The sequence below is a fragment of the Erythranthe guttata genome, chromosome 1 (assembly GCF_056151865.1).
Source record: "Erythranthe guttata isolate IM_541 chromosome 1, IM_541, whole genome shotgun sequence".
Lineage (NCBI taxonomy): Eukaryota > Viridiplantae > Streptophyta > Magnoliopsida > Lamiales > Phrymaceae > Erythranthe > Erythranthe guttata.
Genome location: NC_142533.1, coordinates 4,725,260 through 4,737,708, shown reverse-complemented (window position 1 = coordinate 4,737,708; position 12,449 = coordinate 4,725,260). Strand labels below are relative to the sequence as shown.

The 12,449-nt window shown below is 33.8% G+C and overlaps 2 protein-coding genes across 2 annotated transcripts; both read right to left on the bottom strand.

The window, feature by feature from the left end:
* Positions 1 to 53: 53 nt before the first annotated feature.
* On the bottom strand, positions 54 to 3,938 carry LOC105956155 (cucumisin). The gene is made up of 10 exons (XM_012979995.2): positions 3,855 to 3,938; positions 3,665 to 3,756; positions 3,479 to 3,576; positions 3,084 to 3,224; positions 2,889 to 2,991; positions 2,295 to 2,811; positions 1,527 to 1,858; positions 1,181 to 1,292; positions 875 to 1,091; positions 54 to 783 (listed from the first exon to the last, which is right to left on the bottom strand). Exons 1-10 carry the CDS (start codon positions 3,936 to 3,938, stop codon positions 137 to 139), a joined length of 2,343 nt encoding a protein of 780 aa, XP_012835449.2. The 3' UTR covers positions 54 to 136.
* A 764-nt stretch (positions 3,939 to 4,702) lies between these two features.
* On the bottom strand, positions 4,703 to 8,585 carry HMGS (hydroxymethylglutaryl-CoA synthase / HMG-CoA synthase / 3-hydroxy-3-methylglutaryl coenzyme A synthase). The gene is made up of 12 exons (XM_012980034.2): positions 8,133 to 8,585; positions 7,589 to 7,695; positions 7,183 to 7,315; positions 6,664 to 6,807; positions 6,393 to 6,551; positions 6,180 to 6,253; positions 6,015 to 6,090; positions 5,868 to 5,923; positions 5,699 to 5,786; positions 5,463 to 5,603; positions 5,210 to 5,359; positions 4,703 to 5,117 (listed from the first exon to the last, which is right to left on the bottom strand). Exons 1-12 carry the CDS (start codon positions 8,193 to 8,195, stop codon positions 4,923 to 4,925), a joined length of 1,386 nt encoding a protein of 461 aa, XP_012835488.2. The 5' UTR covers positions 8,196 to 8,585; the 3' UTR covers positions 4,703 to 4,922.
* Positions 8,586 to 12,449: the final 3,864 nt, after the last annotated feature.

Here is a 12,449-nt window from a genome sequence, read left to right as displayed (position 1 = left end):
TCTGTAGGGGTAAAATCGGTATTGTTTTTTTATATTTTCCACTAGTTGTCCAATGATGACTTTCAATAATAATGTAACATGTTATTTCTGATATGATTGTTAATATTATTATTTATCAACTAGATGTTGCCCTGCTTCAATTCTTGATGAATCCATTCCTATAATTCTTGTGCAATAATCCCTTCTTCACCTTCAACAAATCCTTCTTTTTCCCGGGCTTCGAAAGCTTCGAATCTTCCGAACCAAGATCGTAATTATAATTGTACACCACGACGGGTGTCCTAACCGAACGTCTCCCCCCGTCGCTCCATGTCACCGCCCCCGACATTATCGGCTGCTGCTTGATCGCGGGCCCCACAACCGTCACCGTGAAGGACTTCCTCTCTCCAACGACCGAAAACTCAAGAACCGACGGTTCGACCGTCACACTAATCAGCGACGGCATTTGCCACGTGGCAGTGTAGGTCGAGTTAGGCGGGCCCACATTCGTAACCGTTCTTTTGAATGTGCCCGTAATTTCGTGCCGTTCTTCGACATATAGCGACAGTATCGGGTAGTTAAAATCAAAAGCTCTTCCGATTGTAGTATTGGCACAGGTGGAGTTATCCCCTGTGAGCATCCTCAGGGTAGTAGTGTTGTACCCTTGCTTGCAGAGCAAGTTGATGTAATCTGCTGCGGACGCATCGAAGACTAGGCCGGGGTCCACCGCACCCGCAGGGTTTATGTGTCCTGATCCGTAGGCGAATTCTTTGTCGGTATTTCGACTCGGATCCATAACATAAGCTGATTCATTTTGTCAATAAAACATCATTAATGCTTGCTAAAAAGAAAAAGGGGTCTAATTAGCTTAATTAGTTCAATCGAATTAATTAACCTGTCGTCATAATTGCGGATTTTATGACAGCTGGCGACCAATCGGGATGCGCGGCTTTAACATAGGCCGCGGCAGCGGTGGCGTGCGGGCAAGACATCGATGTGCCCGAAACTACGTTGAAGTAAACACCGCTCCTCGTGTCTCCATATGCGAACGAGGGCGGCGCAAGTGGGGACCACCCGGCGAGAATATCGACGCCGGGCGCAGTTACATCGGGCTTAAATCGTCAATAAGTAAAATAACGTAAGTCACGAGGGTAAAATGGGAATAAATTCAAAGAATGAGTGATTTGATTTGATTGATCACCTTGAGAATATCAGGGCTATAAGGGCTCGGCCCTCTCGAAGAAAACGAGACTACGATAGGCGCCATCGCGTCTTTCCATGCCTCGCCGACTAAAATCGTTGCCACAGGGTACCTAAAAAGAAATGTTGTTATAATAACCTTATAAGTCATGAAAAACTAACTACAGTAGAATCTCGATAAATTAATAACCTCGATTAAATAATAGTTTCTTCCGGTCCCGACTCGTTGAGAATGTGTTAAATTATTAACTCGATAATTTAATTATTCGCTAAATTAAGAAAATTCCCCTAGTCCAGAGTGTATCAATTTATAGAGGTTTAACTGTATAATTTTTTTTTTGGCTTACTTTGTGGTTTTTATGTACTGCATGACTTTTCTGAGGTCGTCGGGGCTTATGACGGTTGCCGGTAAAGGGTAGCTCGAGGCATATTGAGGGGCATTATCGACCATTATAACTCCCGTTCCGTTAAAGTGGAAAATGTTCGAGGCGGCCGCATCAAACGGATTTTCACAAAGAACTATTGCACCAGCTAGCATGCCGTAGTTCATCTCGTCGGATTCTAACATACAAGTTCTCGTGTTGTCTGAACTAGCACCGATGGAAATATTTGCCGCGTCTCCTCCCCATACCAACGGGTAAGAAGTTCCGTTCAGATCGAAGCTATTAATCGAGATCCCCTTCATTTTGTTTTTGGAGACAAAATTTAGTGGAATTGGCAATTTCGGAAGGGGAAAAAAAAGGAAAAATCGGGAATTGTAACGAAAAAACTCCTTCCAAAATCGGAAATTTTCGGATCGGAATTTGGAAATTCCAAATTTTCAGTCACTTCACATATAAAATAATAACATTGATATTATAGTAAGTGGAATTTTAATTTTTGAAAAAAAAAAATCGGAATTATTTGCGGAAAATTAAAATCGAATCGGAAATCGGAATCTCCTGTAAATTCCAATTCCAATTAAAAAAAATCCGAAAAATCGATTTTTCAAAATCAAAATGAAAAATATTGTCCTACAACTGGAAAATTTTCGAATTGAAATCGGCAGGAATGAAAAATTTGTTCCAATTTCCGCGCCTAGAAGAAAAAAATAGATTCGAGTAATAATGACTTACCGTCAAGAATAGGCCGTTTCCGAGCACCAAATTAGCGACGAATTTTCTGTCGATAGTGCTAGCAGCAACCGTGAGTGTCCAAGGTGCAAAGTTGACGACACTAACGGGATCCGGACCCGAATTTCCGGCCGAGTTCGACGTCAGAATCCCATTTTGCATTGCATGGAAAGATCCAATCGCAATAGGATCATCGAAAAAACGATGAGGAAATAAAGATCCCAACGAAACAGAGAGAATATCCACTCCATCCGCAATTGCATCATCGAATGCTTTAAGAACATCTGCATTACTGCATCCAGTCAACCAACACACTTTATAAACCGCGATTCTAGCATTGCGGGCCCCACCTCTCGCCACACCCTCCGCTAAGCCGTAAAAGCTCGTCCCGGGTAATTCTACGCCACCAGCTGTCGAGGCTGTGTGTGTCCCGTGCCCTTCGGTATCTCTCGGAGATGGGGCTTCGTTGTCGTCGTTGTAGCTGTTGTCGCTCTTGTAGTAACGCGCGCCTATGATTTTGCTGCAAACGAAAAAAAATTTCATAACTAAGGCTCTGATTGGATAATTAAGGAAATTTAGTATGGATTGATTACTTACTTATTGCAGGTGAAATTTGTTGCTGTTTGGCATGTGCCCTTCCATTTTGACGGTGGAGGCCCGAAACCCGTGTCGTTGAAACTCGGATGCTCCGGCCATACTCCTATATAAATTGTACAAAAAGAAGCATCAAATAAGTTAGTAACAAAATTAAATCGATACATAATAATAATTTACCATTATTTTTTAATTTACCGGTGTCGAGAAGTCCGATGATGACCTGTCCTTCGAGGCCAGGTCCGAGGTTGCCGTCGGTGAATCCCATGAAATCCCACGACCTTGTCGTGTGGAGCTTTAGCATGCGATTAGGGTTAACAGAGACGACTCCTTCCATTTCTAGTACAGTTAAACATCTATAAATTAATAGAGTCGGGACGAGCATAATTCTATTAGTTTTAGCGAAATATTAAGTTATCGAAATAATAATTTAGTATGTTTTTATCGAGTCGGGACGACCAGAAGAAACTTTTATTTAAGCGTGATTATTAATTTATCGAGGTTCTACTGTAGTACCATGTAATATAATATAAAGTCCATTTAATTTTAGTCGAATAATCGTTTCATTCTTCTAATGTGACTCTTTTTGTTACCCGCGATTCTTGCGGCTTCGTTGACGGTGAGCTTGGCTGCAAAACCGTTGAAACTTCTTTCGTAACTGTAGACGAGCGACTCCTTTGCTGACGAAGCACTGCAAAATGTATCAAATGTTCAAGATGATTTGGACAAGAATTTTGAGGTGTATATATATATATATATATATATATATATATATATACCTTCCAAGAACAGTCTGCAGAATGGTGTGATGTGATGATGAAACCGACAAATCTCCTCCTTTAGGTAAATCTCCCATGTACACGATGTGTAACTATGCGTAAAACGAAGCATTTGTTAGCGACCGAAAAAGGAAAAAAAGAATTCAGCAGAAACAAAGATAATTTATATAGTAACGTTTTTTCGACATACCTTTCTTTCATCGCAGCGACAGCTGAGCACAAGGGCTGCTAACAAAAACGGGTACAAAATCAAAAACATCCTTGGATTTTTCATTATTCTTCGATTGATGGTTTAGTAACATACATAAGCTCATATATATATATATATATATATATATATATATATATATATATATATATATATATATATATATATATATATATATATATATATATATATATATAGTGTAGCTGGAGAATTGTTTTCTCCGAATGAATAAATAGTGTAATTAATTTGTGTATTGAGAAGAATGGCACATTATATTTTAGTGAATCTGTTAGTCCAAGAATGTAAGAACAATGTTTTCTTGGATTGTGCTCAACTATTTGTTTTGATGTACCATGTTAACATCTATTGTGACAAATAGAAACTTGTTAATTTCAAACAAATAAGTATTAAAACAATTCTAACTTGTTACTTCTTATTATTGCATTATGTTTTATAATGCTTATTTTTCTAACAAGTATTAAAACAATTCTAACAATATTAATGTTGAGAGGAAAAAAAAAAAGAATCTTAATTGATTTATTAATTATGCTGAAAAAATTCCAACAATCACAACCTCATTAGTAATACAGTAGAATCTCGATAAATTAATAACCTCGCTTGAATAATAGTTTTTTATGATCCCGACTCGGTAAAAACCTACTAAATTTATTAGTTCAATAATTTAATATTTCGTTAAATTAATAGAATTTTGGTAGTGCCAACTGTGTTTTATGTTTTGTTATTCTCGAATATTGTTGGCGTTTGATTAATGAAAAGCATGTTTTTTTTATTAGACTACATTCATCATATATCAAGAATTGACAAAAGTATTTAAAAAGCCACAAAAGGGACCTTCTTGATCAATCAATTTCATTAAAAAAGATGTAGAATACTACACCAATGACATCTTCATTGTCATCCACAATCATCTTTTCAAACTAAAAAAAAAAAACGAGAAAAAAAAACGGAAATTCGAATACGCTACGAAATAACAATAATGTGCCAAACAAATTAAACCCAAACGGGCATCGTTTTATTCTCGGACTATCTTCAATGCCCGTTTGTAATGGCAGTACCATTCTCAACGGGCTTTCTCGCATAGAATCTACGGTACTTCGAATCAACTTCAGTTAGGTAATAAGTGCCCGGTGCAAGAAGACTACAGTCCTTGGTTGTCACAAAGTCCTTTCCTCCATATCTGTGCTCCATTAGCTTCATTATGTCGGCAAATTTTTCCGGTGGGAACTGCTCGCGAAAAAAAAAATCATCGATTAAAACAAACATTTTCTAATTTCCACCAAATTATTAAAAAAAACATAGTAAATTTAAAATTCTACCTCGTGTCTTTTCTTCAACTTGTCGGAAACGTTCATTATGGCTGCAATGTTAGAGAGGCTGAAAGGATGTTGTCCCTCATTAATACGGACAGAGAACATTGTAGCTGCTAAACCACTTCCGTATGAAAATAATATCACCCTCTGACCAGCCTGTAATAAATATTTAATTTCAAGAAAATTCATTAGAAAAAATTGCGACTTGTTTTCGATAATTAAGATCTTAATTAATGAGATTAATAATAAAAATATTTACCAGAGTTGTGTTTTTGTTGTGGAGGAGTGATGCAAATGCAGCATAGATCGAAGCAGTGTACATATTGCCCACTTGTTTCGGGATAAGTGTCGACGGCTGTACTTTCGCATCGTAAAACGGCTTCGCCACTTGTTGTGATGCCTGTCGATAAAATTAATAATATTTATTATTATGGATCTGAAATTCATAACAATTCGAAATCTTTTTAATTCGAAATAAGTTAGATGATTAAAAACCTTTTCAAGGTCGCGACTTTGGTAGCTTTCGTCGTCGGATAACGAGGAAAATGGTGACAGCTTCTCTTTAGCAGCCTCGTCAATTGAGCTGAAAAAATAATAACAGAGCAAAATTAGCAAGATTTTTTTTAAATAATATTAGTAGCATATGTATGAAGAAAATATTCACCTAGCAGCCCTCGTAAAGTCGTTGAATAACAACCTAGAAAAGCTCTTCTGTACAAGCTGCAAGTTTATAAGAAAAATGTTAGCAAAACTTAAAACTCGATGTAATAAATTAATTTATCTCCAAATGCCTATGGTAATAAAACATTACCTTGTTATAGGGAGAATGAAACACAAAGTAGTCAGCATCGTTGATCGAAAACTGCTTACCCTCCATCTTCTCGTACCTATTTATCATACATAACAATGAGCATTCATTCGATACGTAACAAAATTTATTACATACACACACATCGTTATTTCTGCAGGGGCTTACTTGTCACATAAGCTTTTATAACAAGAATCGAGTGCCATGAGGTAACAAGTCTGAGAAAGCTTGCCATCAACAACCTACAAAAGGAATCGAGAAAGCAAATAAATAAATAATTTTACTAAATTACGTAAAAAAAATCTTAAGATTTTGAAGGTTTTTTGTGACGGATTACAATTAAATTAATAGAGTAAAAAGGGATATTCGGAGAATAATTACGGGATATTCACTGGCAAGATCGGGCTTGTAAAAATCGTAAACATGAGACATGTGGCTAGCCCTAAGCTTGCTTTCGAAAGCAATAGGAGCGTCCGGTCCCACTAGCATGGCAATAGCTGCAGCTCCTCCGGTTGGCCTAGCGGGCCCCTCGGCGTAAACCTATCAAAAGAGAAAAATATCGATTAGCAAAAAAAGAACTAAGAAAATTTTTTTTTTTTTTTTTTTGAATATTTTTAAATCGAGTAGACGTTTTTTGAAATAATGGTCGTACCGCACTATCGGTGCAGACAACAAGCCCATATCGACCATCCCAAGAATTACTTTCGACCCAATTGATGCAGTTGAAAAGTGCAGCTGTACCCCCATAGCACGCGTTGGTTGAGTCGACTCCTTCTATGTCGGTGTTTCCACATTTCTGTCATTAAAAATAAATGTTACAGGCTTTGTAATAGGACGCGTATTTTTTTTTTAAACGAGCAATAAGCTTAAACAACAAGCTTGATTCGTGTAATAGAACAATTTACGGAAAGCAAGAAAAAAGTAAATGATAAGCAAATCGGATTGTAGTGAGCCGAACTTTGTTTCAACATTAGGCTATGACATATAGGTACGTTGAATTGCATTACTAATAAGTAATATTGAAGAAACTTTTGGTTAACTATGAATAGTGCTTTGTTGCGGTAATCTGCTCGTGTACCCATAATTCATGAAAAATCACAAATATTTGGAAATCCAACTTCAACTAGTAGGGTAAAAAATGGAAAAAAAAAATAAAAAAAAAATGAAATACCTCAAAAATTGGCATCAAGAATGTCTTGATGGATTTGCTTTTATCGAGTACGGTCTCACTTCCAACTTCGAGACGCCCAATCTGCTTTGGGTCGACTCCATACTTCTCTAGGAGTGAAGTGACAGCTGTCATACTGAAAGTTCAAAGAATTAACAATTTATTAGACGAAATAACTTTCGACAAACTTACTCCATAAAATCAATGTGCACAAATTTTTGTGAACAACTCCGACAATCAGTTTGAAACCATAGTTAAATTGAGTTTCACAAGATGGCCTAACATAAATTCATCCGCTAACAAACGACTCCGATAATCTATCAACACCAACTCGGATATGAACAAATGACTAACAAAATATTCTTACAAGAAAGGATAATAATGTATTCAAGTGAGCTCGATCGAATACCTCATGGAAATGACATCTTCAACCTCGTCGCAAAACGCCATGCAATCTTGTCCGAGCCCGATTGTGTACTTCCCTTTGCTGGCTCCATCATGAGCCTCCAACACTTCCTATATAACACACATAATCAACACTTATTAGGGTTAAACATATAAATCTAGCCGGATCGAAACTTGATACATGCATACATACATACAGATATATATATATATATATATATATATATATATATATATATATATATATATATATATATATATATATATTCAAACACAATCAGTTGTATACTAAAACGATGATGATGAGATCTATTTTCATAACTACTGAATAATCAAAAAATTACAGCGAAAAGGATGAATCTAGAGAATGATGAACTTTAACAGATGATCAAAAGCCTAATTAAGATTAAAATTAAAACAAAACAAGCATTCAAATTATTATTAGGTGGGTCCTCCACTCTAAATCAATTCTAAAATCAAGTTTAAGAAAGATTAAACCCAAAAAATTAAAAAAATAAAATTAAAATAATCGAGAATTAGATAATTACCTGCTGGATGCAGGTGGGGGGGAAGTACACTTCCATGGCGAGAATTCCTACATTCTTTGCCATCTCTGAATTTTTAATTTTTATTTTTTCACTCGAAAAAAAAAAAGTAGATCAGATACGCAAAAACGAAAAATGAATTATCCTGAAAAAAATCCCAAAATTTGCTGCACTGTTAATACTCAATCCAGGAAACTCGCAAAAAGCAGGGGTGCGTGCGCAAGCTAGAAAACAGAGAGGAGAGAGAAAGAAGAGAGAGAAAATGGATGATTTTGGTTTATGTAAATGCCGTTGGGGGAATGGTGACAATTTATAGGGGAGGAAGAAGAAGAAAAGAATTGATTTTTGGCACATTTTGTTCGCATTTTCACATTTTTCAGCCCCCAAATGCAGACTTCGTGATTTTTCCACTCACCAACCATTTTTTTTTTAAACTATTTTTATTTATTTATTTATTTATTAATTACTTAATTAATTACTACCTTTTTTTTTTTCTAGGTGACTATTTCTTTTGATGTACTTTTTTTTTTTTCTATTTTTATTTGTCAATTTGAGTAGTCTAAGCCTAATGTCACACATGTTGGATTATGGTTTTTTTTTATAAAAAGTTTTTTTTTTTAATTATTGATCCAATTGTATTTTGGTAAATTTAGGTCGACGTTCGGTTCTGTATCTATGATTAATTGGATTAGATCTGGTATTAAAATTGTCAAAAATCTAGTATTAAATGTGATTTTGTTCATAATATCCGTGTTCTAACACCAGTCGTATCTTAATTTGTAGTGTTTTATTGACAAAATTGTTATAACTTTTTTTCCCTTTTAATTCAAAATTAATAGTAGGGGTAGACAAAATCTTTTATATATAGATTATGAGTTTTTTTTTGTTTGTAATTTTTTTTAGGTGTTTGTAAAATTAGCTTTTGTTTTTTCTGCTTTTAAAACAAGTTGTTTTAAGCTATAATTTTAAAAGTACTATTGAACTTATGTTTTCAATTTAAGTTGATTTTTCAACATATTTGCAAATACCTTAAACTTCTAGAAATAAACACTTGAAATCAACTTAACTTACAATCACTATATTCTGTTTTTAAATAAGCTTATGCAAACACCACTTTACAATTTAAGTCTATTGTTTAATTAATTAAATTTTGTGATAATTGGAGGAGACCTCTGTTTTGCTAAAATCAATTGACAAATTATGATAGTTTGAATTTTCATAGAAGAATATATTGATATATAATGTTTACCACTTTACCCCTTGAATTTGTTGGTTTTATTAATGAGGGATTGCCAATATGTCAAGCTAAAGAAGGGTATCAAAGTTGAAGTTTTTTTTTTCCTCATTTAAAATAATTTAGAGGTTCTTTTGTGAATGCAGGTTCTTTTTTCAAAAGTAATAAATAAATAAATAAATAAAAATAATATATTCCTAATTGATTTGATTGTGCCATTTATTGTCATTTAATGGTTCTTCATTGAATGCTGTATTAGCTAGCTAGGAATCAAATTCTGGTACTTGTTTGCATGATAAATTAGGCTAACAACTTTAAATTCGGAGTTGATTTCTTCTAAATTTACACTTTATATTTACAACATAATCTCCATAAATTAATAATTTTGCTCAAAATAACATTTTTTTTCCCGACCGACTCAGTAAAAACGAATTAAATTATTAGTTTCCAAAATTTAATATTTCGCTAAATTAATAGAATTCTGCTAGTCGCCGCTTGTATTAATTTTTAAAGATTTAACTGCGATCGATGAGAAGACTTTGTTACATAATTATGAGTAGATTACAAAAAGCAAATGTTCGATACTCAATTTGAAATGGATCGATCGATTAAACTCGTGAATATATTCATATTTTTTAATTATCATCTTCATTTATTTATGTATATTTATATATATTACATTTTCATAAAATGAACTAATTAATTATTGGAAATTGAAGAGAGAGAGAGAGAGAGAGAGAGAGAGAGAGAGAGAGAGAGAGAGAGAGAGAGAGAGAGAGAGAGAGAGAGTATTGAGATCTGTAGTAAATCCAGTTGTGAATAAAATGGGATTGTGCCAAACTCTGACAGCCAACTCTAACCCCACCTGCTTTCATTTGGGATCTCACCCCTTGGAATCTCCGTCATTTTCTTTTTCATATATATATATATATATATTCAATTATTATATACAGTAGAAGTAGAACCTCGATAAATTAATAGCGCCTCATTCAGTCAATAATATTTTATCGGTCCAACTTAAGGACGACGTGTTAAAAAATATCATGTTAAATTAATAAAATTTGATTGATCACAACTGTACTAATTTTTTATAGAGATTTAACTGTAATTGATAACTATTTATGCATTGATGGGTTAAAAAAAACGAAAAGATTCAAATCAAAATTGATTGGACATAATTATATATATGTCAACTAAGCCCAAACATATCGTTTAAATCCATCAACACTAAAAAAATAAATTAGTGTGTAAATTACAACAACCCCTTAAGGTTTTCTATTTACGAAAACAATATGTTTTATAATTACATCCACTACTTGCAATTGGCAGATTTTTTTACATTAACTAGGGGTGTGCACGGGTCGGTTCGGTTCGGTTTTAGCCAAAAACCGAACCGAACCGAATATATCGGTTTTTATAAAATTAAAAACCGTGCATGTCGATTTTTTATCGGTTCGGTTTTTTTCGGTTTCGGTTCGATTTTGGTTTTTTTCGGTTCGGTTTCGGTTATTTTTCGGTTCAAGTGTCAATAAATATTCAAGTTGTTGTACAAAAAAAAAATACAATTACAATTACTTTCACAACTTACTAATGCAATGAAAATATAAAATCTTTAATTTCATAGGACTTCACGTAATTTAGATGATGTATTATGCTTCATTTTTTTTTTCCTACTTTCATCTACCACATTATTAAAACCATGACTCAAGTAAATTTTTACTTACTAAATAAATAAAATACAATGTCTCAATTTATGAACAAATGCTTAGAATGAGACAAGTAATTGAAAGATAGAAAATAAATATTAGGGTAAAATAATACATATATTATATAAAATGAAGTCATTTTATAGTTTCGGTTCGGTTCGGTTTTTCGGTTCGGTTATTTACCTTCCCACCATACCGAACCGAATAATTCGGTATTTCAAAAATAAAAAACCGTACATGCGGTTTGCTATTCGGTACGGTTTAAAACGGCTCGGTTTTTCGGTTTTTCGGTTCGGTTTTTCGATTTTTCGGTTTTTTTGCTCACCCCTAACATTAACGCTCTGTTTTAGGGGTTGATATAAAAAATTTACAAACTTCAGAGGGTTGGATGTAATTTTCTCAAAAAGAATTGATCTTTTTATAATTACACTTTAGTAATATACATTATAATATATAAATACACCACCTTCTTATATAAATTAGAGTTGATTATTTATTGACTAAGATATTGCTTTAAGATTTAATTATTTTCTACTTGTGATATTGCTTTGAGCTTATTGGAGAGTAATTGTCAGGTCAATTCCCACATTTTACCTAACTATGTCATTGACTCATGAGTTAGCACTTGCATTTAGCCTTCATTCAAATTAATTAAGCTCATACCGAATTCAACTCTTCACATTTTTAGTCAACTTATTTATTCGTGTATATATATATATATATATATATATAAACCAGAATAAGTTTCGGCTCGAGTAAAAAAAAATAAAAAAAAATTCGATAAGCTCGAGCTCAGCTTGTTTACACCCCTAGTTTCACTCGTCACGTTGAAGAAAATTAACATTTTTTTCATGTTCAGCAGACAACCAAAGCTGACTATTTCTTAATTAACTCACTACATATAATTATTCAAATTATGTAACATCTTTCTTTTAAGGAAATAACATTAGTGATTCTTGATTTTGGCCCCATTAGAAGTCACAACACTTATATTTGAAAAGGCAAAACCCCAACTACTTTTTTTGGCCTTGATTTGCCAGTCTTTACTAATTTTAAAAGATATTAATTAATGATCTACAATTGTGTGGCTAATTTATTAGCACTTCAAAACAAAGGGGAGCCTTATTTCGTTTTCCGAAATATTGAATTAATGTGCAAGTGTTGTTCACATCGAAAACAAGGGCCGATTCGATGTCTTTTACTTGTAATCCTAGGGCTAATAATTTTATGCATAATGTTGATTTCAGGCTTTCAGATTTTAGGGGTAAGACCATATATATATCAAGCTCAAATTAGTCAAAATTATGTGCCTGCAAATGAAATAAGGGCCGACTTAAAAATTGTATTCAAAGCATATATAAAATTAACATAATAATTAAA

Coding starts and splice junctions, on each gene's coding strand:
- LOC105956155 (XM_012979995.2), bottom strand. CDS start 3,938: ATGAAAAATCCAAGGATGTTTTTGATTTTGTACCCGTTTTTGTTAGCA. Junction 1,859..2,294: donor GAAACGGCCTATTCTTGACG/GTAAGTCATTAT, acceptor AACAAAATGAAG/GGGATCTCGATTAATAGCTT. Junction 1,293..1,526: donor CAGTACATAAAAACCACAAA/GTAAGCCAAAAA, acceptor ATTTCTTTTTAG/GTACCCTGTGGCAACGATTT.
- HMGS (XM_012980034.2), bottom strand. CDS start 8,195: ATGGCAAAGAATGTAGGAATTCTCGCCATGGAAGTGTACTTCCCCCCC. Junction 7,696..8,132: donor CCCCCACCTGCATCCAGCAG/GTAATTATCTAA, acceptor TGTGTTATATAG/GAAGTGTTGGAGGCTCATGA. Junction 6,808..7,182: donor TCTTGATGCCAATTTTTGAG/GTATTTCATTTT, acceptor TTTTAATGACAG/AAATGTGGAAACACCGACAT.